The 10,791-nt window shown below is 36.1% G+C and overlaps 1 protein-coding gene across 4 annotated transcripts in view; it reads right to left on the bottom strand.

Annotated features, from left to right (window-relative positions):
* Positions 1-10,791, bottom strand: part of KDM6A (lysine demethylase 6A) — a 208,927-nt gene that overhangs the window by 45,757 nt on the left and 152,379 nt on the right. For 2 of the 4 annotated variants that reach the window (XM_082865264.1, XM_082865267.1), the window contains 7 exons: positions 7,295-7,393; positions 6,929-7,148; positions 6,233-6,367; positions 5,630-5,785; positions 4,971-5,066; positions 2,987-3,088; positions 1,932-2,327 (listed from right to left, as the gene is read on the bottom strand). In XM_082865264.1, coding sequence (XP_082721390.1) covers positions 1,932-2,327; positions 2,987-3,088; positions 4,971-5,066; positions 5,630-5,785; positions 6,233-6,367; positions 6,929-7,148; positions 7,295-7,393 — 1,204 coding nt within the window. The remainder of the gene's footprint in view (positions 1-1,931; positions 2,328-2,986; positions 3,089-4,970; positions 5,067-5,629; positions 5,786-6,232; positions 6,368-6,928; positions 7,149-7,294; positions 7,394-10,791) is intronic. The other 2 variants (XM_082865266.1, XM_082865265.1) reach the window with 2 other exon arrangements.

The following is a 10,791-nucleotide window of genomic DNA, read 5'->3' as shown; positions in this document are numbered from 1 at the left end:
TGAGGGTTCTTTCACTAGAATTATGTTTTTAAAAGACAGCAAATTTCCAAAGTAGGGTTAAGGGCGTATTTACTGAAAATCTCAGCAACTAAGCTAGTCAGGGAATTAGATGTAATAAAGAAGAATAATAGAACTATAAGTTACAATCATAACAAAGGTTCTCACTTATTAACTACCAATTATACCTTAGCATTATAGGCATTCTAACAAAAATCTCATGTTATCCTTTTAACAATCCTTTAATGTTTAAAGACACTGAACCTCCAAAATCCCATTCTCTCACCTACCCAAACAATTCTCTCCTATTTCTCCTGTGTAAATTTCCTCACCTTACTTACTCAACCTATAACCATTATTTGATTTACACTTTCATCATACTCTCCTCCTGGAAAGACTTTATTCACTTGGCTTCAAGGGCATCCATCACTCATATTCTCCTAGATCTACTACTACCCTCACAGGTCACTCCTCTTCTAGTTTTCTTTGCTAGTTCTTCAATTTCCTGATCTATTATACTGGAATGCCCCAAGGCTCAGTTTTGAGTTCTCTTCTTTTCCCAATCTATTCTCACCCCTTGGTGATTTCATCCAGTCTCGTCCATCTTTCCTAGTTGATCAGGCTAACTTAAGTCTCCCTCTTTCTCAGCTAATCCTGTTGGTTCTACCACCCAAATGTACCCAAAAGTTGACCACTTCTATTGCTGCCACTCTGGGTCGAGCCGCCACCACCTCTTACATGGATTACAGAAGTAATCTCCAAGTGGGTCACATCATTTCTCCTTTTTCCTCCTTTAGTCTATCCACAGAGTACCAGAGAGCATCCAGGCAGATCACCTCACTCCTCCATTCAAACCTCCCTATAGTTTCCCATTTAACTCAGAACAAAATCCAAAATCTTTACAATTGCCTACAAGGCTGAACATGATTTAGCCAGTCTGTTTCCAGCTGGACCACATTTACCTCTCTTCTCACCCTGCTCAGCCATGCTTGCCACCTTGATTGTCTCTGAATATGCAAAACACACTCCTGCATTAGGGCCTATTGCTTCTTTCTGCTCCCTAGATGTGGAACACTCTTATCACAAGTATCTTCAAGGCTCACTTCTGTCACTCAGGTCTTTATTCAAATATCCCCTTCCAGTGAAATCTTCCCTGATATTCCTATTTATAACTGCAACTCCTCTACCACCAGTCTCTAGTACTCTCCAGCTCTGGTTTCTAGTATATTTTTCCAGGGAACTAATCATAACATTACCTAATATTCTATATGTAATGCTTATTTACTGTCTGTTTACCTACATGAATTAACATTTTAAAAGTCTTAGAAAAAGAACTTATCTCAGTTTTATCAGTAATATAAAGCTAGCCAGCAGTAAGTCAAATATTTCCTTAGAGCTAGTAAAAGTATAAGTAATTTGGCAATACGTATTCACAACATTTTTTTAAAATGCTCTTTGACCCTTCAGTTCTGCTTTGGAGCACCCGCTCCATGGAAACAATCCAAAATATAGGGAAACTATGAGGATAAATATTCAGAAGTAAAAAACTTTTTCTCCCACCAGAGTGAATACTCACCACTTAGCAAAGCACCTGATCTTAAGTAGGCAATATGTGCAGAAATGAACTAAGAAACATCACCATAAATTGCTTAAGATGCCACTGTAAATTAGCAGTGGGTTTTGGGGAGTTGTATCATCTATTTTCTTTATTTTTTTAGAAATTTCTAACATTATCTGTGTAAATCTTATATGGAAAAGAAAATATACTCACATACATATAATACTGAGCCACAATGTAGTAATAACATTGTAGTACTATAAATGCTTATAAAAAGTTCCTCAAACTTTTATTTCTTCTTCTCTCAAAATGCATAAAATCAAATGAAGACAACTATTATGTGAGAAGCCAACAAGGCAGTCAGTCCTTCTATTACCTGAGTGGAGTTAGATAGTTGGTTTTTCCACGGCTCCTCTGCGCTGCTGGTCAGGTTTGTGCGGTTATGAGGTAGAGTGAGTGCGTTTCGCTGCAGGTAAGGCACGTTTCCATTACTTCCACTTCCTGTTATGTGATTATTGCCTATCAAAATAGTGTCTGTACTTCCCAGCGTTCTTGATGTGCTACAGGGAACATGGCCTGCAGAAAAGGGTCCATTGGCCAAAGGCTGCCCAGGGCAGGCAGGGCGGACTCCAGGCTGAGAGACGCTAGGCACTCTGGTCAGAGCAAGCTGTGGCTGCTGGCCAGAGACTGAGTTTGTAGGCAGTGATGAGTCAGCTGTTGGCCCATTAGGAATTCCAGTAGATCGTACCTGTGCAACTCCTGTCTGTCTCATCTGTCAAAAAACAAATGAAAAATAAATGCTGCCTGTGTGGTCCACAGGGGACAGAATCAGAATATGAAGAATATATAACCAGGTAATCTCTGATTTTACCCTAACATTTAATTTCTCTAGGTTAAAAAATACCTTTTCAAAACAAGAAATTGTTTCTTCACATTTAGATTAGCTTCCTCAGAAAAGCAAGAACCTACTTAATTTTTTAAGAAATATCCCTTTAGTAATGACAAAAGAATCCAGCTGAAAATTATGGAAAGGAAATCAAATTTACAGGTCTTTCCCCCATCACAAAATAGGGGACCTCAAAATTCCATTCTATCACATTTATATGCCAGATTCTCTGAGTTAAACAAGCTTGAAAGAACCCCACCTAAGTTTAGGATGTAGCTTGTTAAGTATTAAATAATATAAATAAAACTCATGCAGAATAACGTGTAAATAATAAAATACTAAGTCATGTTCAAAATCAAATTTATTGCTGTTTTCTCCTAAAAATCTGTCCATTACTAGTATTTTAAGAAGCACAGATTATTCAGTTCCACCAAATACTGGTGGAAAGTAGAAGTGGGCATGAACATACTCTAAAATGATGTTCCAGTCAATAGAAATATTCGAAATGGTAACAAATTTTAGGGGAAAAAAAATGCTATACACACTTGATGTTGCTGCATTAAGACAAACTGACTTTCCAGCTGTTCCAGCATCAGTTTCTGTGCTGGATTTAAATTATTTCTATTTGCACGGAGCTGTTCCAAGTGCTAGAAGAAGAAGAAAGGAGAATACAGTCAAAGACACATCTAAGAAACAAGCTCACTATTCTAAGCAACCTTTCCCTTGAAATGAGTAGGTAAAACTCAGAATGCTGTCTAGTCAAAGATACTGATTTCTGACCAATGACAATCAACCCCAAGATGAAGTCCTTTAAGAAGTTTGAGAAACCTCGGAAGGTTTACTGTAATGTGATCTTTGAGATAAATACGCATGAAATTCTACTCATCAGTAATTTTCAGGATTTACACAGAAAGTTCTTTGAGCTTAAAAATGCATTGTGAAAGAAGATATACAGACTGCCAACAAACACATGAAAGAATGCTCAACATCATTAATCATTAGAGAAATGCAAATCAAAACTACAATGAGATATCATCTCACACCAGTCAGAATGGCCATCATCAAAAAATCTAGAAACAATAAATGCTGGAGAGGGTGTGGAGAAAAGGGAACACTCTTGCACTGCTGGTGGGAATGTGAATTGGTTCAGCCACTATGGAAAACAGTATGGAGGTTCCTTAAAAAACTACAAATAGAACTACCATATGACCCAGCAATCCCACTACTGGGCATATACCCTGAGAAAACCAAAATTCAAAAAGAGTCATGTACCAAAATGTTCACTGCAGCTCTATTTACAATAGCCCGGAGATGGAAACAACCTAAGTGCCCATCATCGGATGAATGGATAAAGAAGATGTGGCACATATATACAATGGAATATTACTCAGCCCTAAAAAGAAACGAAATTGAGCTATTTGTAATGAGGTGGATAGACCTAGAGTCTGTCATACAGAGTGAAGTAAGTCAGAAAGAAAAAGACAAATACCGTATGCTAACACATATATATGGAATTTAAGAAAAAAAAAATGTCATGAAGAACCTAGGGGTAAGGCAGGAATAAAGACGCAGACCTCCTTGAGAACGGACTTGAGGTTATGGGGAGGGGGAAGGGTGAGCTGTGACAAAGCGAGAGAGAGTCATGGGCATATACACACTAACAAACGTAGTAAGGTAGATAGCTAGTGGGAAGCAGCCGCATGGCACAGGGATATTGGCTCGGTGCTTTGTGACAGCCTGGAGGGGTGGGATAGGGAGGGTGGGAGGGAGGGAGACGCAAGAGGGAAGACATATGGGAACATATGTTTATGTATGACTGATTCACTTTGTTATAAAGCAGAAACTAACACACCATTGTAAAGCAATTATACCCCAATAAAGATGTTTAAAAAAAAAATGCATTGTGACAAGTACACTCTAAGAAGCACTGTTTGGAATAGGAAAAGTCTGAAGACAATCTGACTGTCCAAAACTAGTGATCTGCCTAAGTAAAAGTATGAAACCTACGTAAAGAAACATGATGTAGTCATAAAAGAATAAGGAAGCTCTTTATACACTGACATGCAAAGGTCTGTAAAATATATTATTAACAGTATATATAGCATTCTATCATTTGTATAAAAAAGGGAGAAAAATAGTAATATATGAGAGAAAGAGGATGCGTATTTGCTTGTACATGCATGATATATCTCTGGAAAGACAAATAAGAAACCAATAACACTGGCTGTCTATTAGGAGGGGAACTGAGTGGGTAGGGGCAGGAATTAGATGGAGAATTTACTTTATATACCCTAAACTCATACTGAGGCAGTTTGAATCATGAGAATATATTTGGGGGGGGGGAGTGGAAAAAAAAAGAATGAATTATCTCTATTACTCTGGTAAATGTGGGTTCATTTTACTTATGCGCCTATTTATTGAGTTTACTGCCATTCAACTTTAAGAATTAATAGTTAAAAAACTTAAAACTTAGTACCTCTACTCTTCTTTAATAGGAAAAACAATCTGTCAAAAGCATATCTTACATACCTGTAATTTCTGTGGTGTCAAACACCATGAATGACCTTGTTGCTGTACTGGAGGATGTGACACTGCATGGCCACTACTCCAATTATCAGAAGTATTCTGAGGAAAATTGATAAAAAAAAAAATTAAAGAATATTTGGTTAAATCCATAGAGTTAACAATAATGACTAATGGAGGCCAAATGACTTTGAATTGGAATATTTACATATAAGAAAGATGTTATGACATTTAGTTCTTTTAAAAATACTTTTACATGCATAATAAATTTGGAAAATCATAAATTAAGAAAATATTGATTCTTTAATAAGCCACCCAAAAAGGCCCACCCCTAAACTATGGCCCAAATGGCTAACCTAAATACCACACTGTCCACTAGGTCCAACATTAAGTTTATTTCAATGTCAGTAGAAGGTGATGATGAAAAGTGTGTTGAGATCTTAACGGCAGGGAGATGAATAAAATGATTTGATGAATGCAAATTTATCCCTACTTTCTATATTTAATATGATGCTAAGAATTTGGGATAGAAAAACTCAAACCTTTCACTCTTTGATGTCCACAGATTTAAAGTAAAGGACAGGAGATGTTCAAACTGCACAAGTTCAGGGCAGTTAGGAGTTTCTTTTTTGACTGGGATTTTTATATTTCTCTAAAATATATACCTTTGTTGGACTAGATGTTCTTTTCCTCTTGGCAGGACTGGACAGGTCATCTACTTGACTAGAAGGAATCATGTGTAGTGGCAAGGATTGCTGTGAAATTGGTGTTTGACTGAGGCCTAATACAGGTTCAGTATTTGGATGATGAGGTTTACATGCCTAAGAATCACAGAAGGAAGACAAAAATAGGGTTCTATATATTCTTAATTCATTCCTTCAAATTGTAAAACTTTACAAGCTGCATACTTTTCAAAGCTATGTGGACATCGCTGATGGCAATTATTGAAAATCAAAATCAAATGAATCATCAATGGAGGAATGTGTACCTTCCTTTGAAAAACTTGCTTTAAAAAATAAACCACTGCAGCATTACTTTAAGAAACCTCCTTCAAAATCATGAAAATGCACAAAGGTTCTAAACTGGCACCCCAAAATTTCTTCCCATATCAGAGGGAGTTTTAATTTGATCTAGATTCCCTTCACAATTAAATCAAGAGGCTTTTCATTAATGAAAGCCTCCTGTGCTTAGTAAAATACGCTTGACCACTACAGATTGAAAAGAACCCTTAAAGCTGGGCACCTGCAGAACATAACCCAACTTCTCACCTGCTGTGCTGTGTTCATGGCACCCTGCCTGGAGGTAAGCTCTGCGGGGATTGGTAGGCTCCACGCCTCCTCAATACTAGGAAGTAATTTAGTTTTATTCTGTAGACTACCTTGTGGAAGGTTACACAACTGAGCCTAGGAAAAATTATGTAAAAAGCAAATTTAACACAAGCCTAATTGAGTAAGAGCAAGTCCACTAAATCTTCCTAAATGCTATAACTAATTGTTTTTAAAAGAAAATAGATTCTTAATTTGGGGTTTCAGAAAGATACTAAGTATAATGAGGGAAACCGGAATATAAACCTTTGTGAGAATTAAAACAAAGCTGAGCTCTGTTTTCAGAGTTCTTATAGCTGTCTTCTCATGAAACTCCAAGCAAGAGTGAAAGACAATGTTTGTGTCCTTTTCTCTAAAATGCTATGACAACTTAAAAATGTAGACAGTACATAGAAAAAAATTATGTAAATTAATATGCATCAACAGAGTAAATGTGCAAAAGAGCATCTTTCAAAATACTGCATATCTTACTTAAAATGAAAAGTAAAATAATATTACAAGCTATGGTATGTTTACAAAATATGGAAACAAATTATAGACATCAAAACACAGCTAGACAAAATTCCCAGCCACCCTCCTCCTGCCTGAGTGTCATGGGGAAATATGTGCCTTTAAAAAACTGCCATTTAAACATTTTACCTGTAAATACTTAATTCGTGCTGCAAGTGCAGAGGTATTACTACAACTTTTGCTTCTGGTTGCATTTAAGTAGCATTTAATGGCATCCTGAGGCTGGTTGCAGGATTCGTAGAGTGTGCCTAGGTCCATCCAGGCTGCAGCATGGCCATGGTCCAACTGTACAGCACAAATATAGGCCTGTAAAGCATCCATAGGCTGATTTTGCTGCTGATATAGCACGCTGGAAAGAGATATTCAGAAAAAATAAGTTGACTAAGAAGAACTGCTTAGCTTCATAAAATGATATAAGCCATGAAGTACATTATATGTGATGCAACCATCTTTGTGTATCAATTATAATACCATTATTTTTATACAAAGTCTTACCCTATTGAACACCATGTATCTGCACTTGCTTCTGATTTATCAATAGACTGCCTGTAAGATATAAAGGCATCCTGAACTTTCCCAATACTTGAATAGCACCTGAGAGGGGAGGGAAAAATCAAGAAAATATGATTAATACTGATTGATTAATTAATTAATTTGCTGAATGGATGGACTATATGTCAAAGCAAATAAAAACCTAATAAGCTGACATATTTATGTGAATGTGTGTACATACATGACAACAATAATGTACATTATAATTAACCCTTCAATAAACTATATTATAGTCTATCTGATAGTGTTTATCAATACAGCATGCTTTAGAACCTATTAAAATAATTAAAGGCCATATCACTTCAATATTATAATACTGAGTTACGCACACTCACACACCCACTACTCTACTTATACAGCTTGATCTCTCGTTTTCTATAGAGTAAGAACATAGAGTTAAAAACCAAGAAAAACACTCTATGTTGGTAAGACTTGCTGAATCAGATTTCAATTCTCCTTTCTTAAATAATGAGGGCAAAAATTCTTTAATTCATACAAAATACAAACATAAATACTATCAAGCTAACTATCAAAAATAGTATAAAATAGAATTAAGTACAGTATTTTATGACTAGTAAGGGTAGCAAGGTATGATTAAAGTTTCAATGACCTGCCATTTTCTTAATGTAGATGTACCTGATGGATACACAGAACAGCAGCTGAAATTATAAATACAGAAATTATCTTTAGTGCTTGGCACTAAGGGAAAAAGAAAAGAACAAAATCCAGTTCGTCTTCAAGGAGCTTACAATTTAGTTGAGGACTGAAGACACATTATAATTGTCATGATGCCATATCAAATGGCTAGCACAGACAATAACTGGTCTGAGAATTTAGGGTAGACACACTACCGGGGTTTAGGAAAGACAAGAAAGGGAAGGGTAAGAGTAAAGGAACTGAATATGTGTAGATGCATACTGTTTAGATCAGTGATACCCATTACCAGCCAGTATACGGCAATTTGGCCAAGCAAACGAAATGGAAAAACAACATACACATACATACATAAATTTTCCATTAAACTAATATTTGTATTGTAATTGACTTATTTTGAAATACTATTGACTGAGTAAACAGCAAAAAAAAATTTAAACATCAAGTACTCCAAAAGTGTTGGAACCACTGATTCTGGCAGAGAAGGTAAGAAAAGGCATTTTGAAATGCTGCTTGAACAATATGAGCAAAACTTAATATAAGATAGCACAGATACGAACAGTAGAGGATTTTAAATCCAACCCAAGAATACCCTGAAGTTTGTTCTTCTAACAAGGGGAATGGCATGATGAAAGTACTTTATAGGAATATTAATCTGCTAACAACATGTAGGGATAAACTGAAAGGAAAATAAGTTATGGACAGTAAAAAAGAAGGCAGTTATATTCACTGGTTTGGAATACGCCAAAATTAGGATGAAAGTAATGCAAGTAACAACAAAGAAAAAGACAGGAGAAACAATAAACCAAAAAACAGATAAAGACTTTGTAACAAACTCATTAGCTATTCATGGGGGTGGGGTTATAATTTAGTTTTTAAGCCTGATTAAATAGAGGGAAAAAAATGGTGATATCATTGGCAAAAATAAAGAAGAAGGAGCTGGTTCAGGGAAGAAAATGATGAATGAGATTTGAAATATGCTGATTTTGACATGAGGTGTGGACATTAAAATGGGAAATGTTAGGTAAAGAATGGGAGATGTGGTCCTGGTGTTTAATACCTTGAAGTGTAGCAATCTAGATTTGGAATTCATCCATATCAAAGAGAGGGTATAAGAACATAGGATACCGACGAAGGAGAGGTAAAACTAAGCCTAAGCAATCATTAATATTGTGGTTGGGGCAATATAAGAAAGGTGAGTGACTGAGACAGAGAAGGCAGTGTCACAGAGCAAACTGTTTTATGAGAAGGGAATTCAGGACAAGAGGGCATTAACAATGCCAAACAGGGACAGACACCACAAAGAAAGGGAATGCTTAACAGATAGTAGAAAACATGCTCTGTTTGTTGTTGTTAAATCAAAGCCAATCTCAGATTTATAGACAAATTTGCCTAACCGCTAGGAGGAATAAGCAGTAATTCCCAAAACCAATGTTTTCATACTTGATTCCTACAAAATGAAAGTAGGAAACCAATGTGCCCAAATACAGATGTCCCAATCCAACTGCCAAACACTTTTCCTCTAATAAAACTTAACTAGGTTCCCCTGAGACAGCGCTGTGTAATTGAGAAAGCACTGGGTGTTGAACCTAGGATCTAGTCCCTGCTCTGATATTAGTTACCTGCATGACTGTGACCTTGAACAAAACATTTTACTCCTCTGAGCTCACTTTCTAAAACATCTGCAAAATGACAAGGTTTACAGGGTGAACTAGGTGACCTCCTGGTCCTTCCCAGCTCTAACATTCTATAGTTCTGTGATAACACAGTCAATGATTAGTACCAGTTTAACAGCATTACCACATTACACTTTTGTTATGATATACACATGCCAAATGACAAATTCAATCTTCAACACAGACCTGAATGCAGAGGTAAGTAATAAAATGCCTCAGAAATATTAGGGTCATCAAATCCCAAAGTTGCTTACTGACACTTGAGATCTTCCTTCAGAGCTTTAATAACTTCTAAAATACAATTTATTTATAAAAATTTTCTCACAACAAAACAGATTTGAAGCAACACATTAGAAGTCAGCAAAAGAGGGTAAGAAAAGTAAACATCAAAGAAAAAAAATTTTAACAGTCCTCAGATAAGAAATAATGGACACCAACATGATAATCTTGAACCCCAAAATAAGTTAAATTGTAGTAAGTATCCTTTAATTGAGAAGTCAGTAAACTATAGTTGGAAAATTTTACCCAGAAAGATTCAAATAAAAGCATCTCAATGATTTAAAATGTAAAACCAGTTAATGCGGGGGGGAACCTCCTATGGAATAGTGCTCATTGAGCTGAAAATTACTAAGATAGTAATTTTTGCGAATTCCCTGGCGGTCCAGTGGTTAGGACTCAGCACTTTCACTGCCAGGGCTGGGGTTCAATCCCTGGTCAGGGAACTGAGATCCCGCAAGCGGCACGGCCGGGGGAAAAAAAAAAAGTAATTTTTGATGTTTCGTTATGTATTAATTTTCCATGCCTAGAATTAAGAAAAAATTATATTAAAAAGACATCCACACTATTGTACTGTATTAAACTACTGATTTGTATCTTAGGTCAAAAGGAAAATACTTTCCAGTATACATTCCTTTTAATCTATATTAAAAGAAATTTTCATATATAAACATTAACACTAGAGGCAATGACTAGGCAAGGCCCTACTTCCCAGTACTAGATCTCCTTTCTGGTCACTGTATGAAACCTATCACTGCACAATACTAATAGTAGTAACAGAGCTAGCTCCAAATGCAAATGGTGTTCAGTTAGTTCATTTATTCCATTTACTGA

The sequence above is a fragment of the Leucopleurus acutus genome (genome assembly GCF_964270905.1).
Source record: "Leucopleurus acutus genome assembly, chromosome: X".
NCBI lineage: Eukaryota > Metazoa > Chordata > Mammalia > Artiodactyla > Delphinidae > Leucopleurus > Leucopleurus acutus.
Note: the sequence above shows the minus strand (reverse complement) of the source record. Positions and strands in the feature narration are given on the sequence as shown.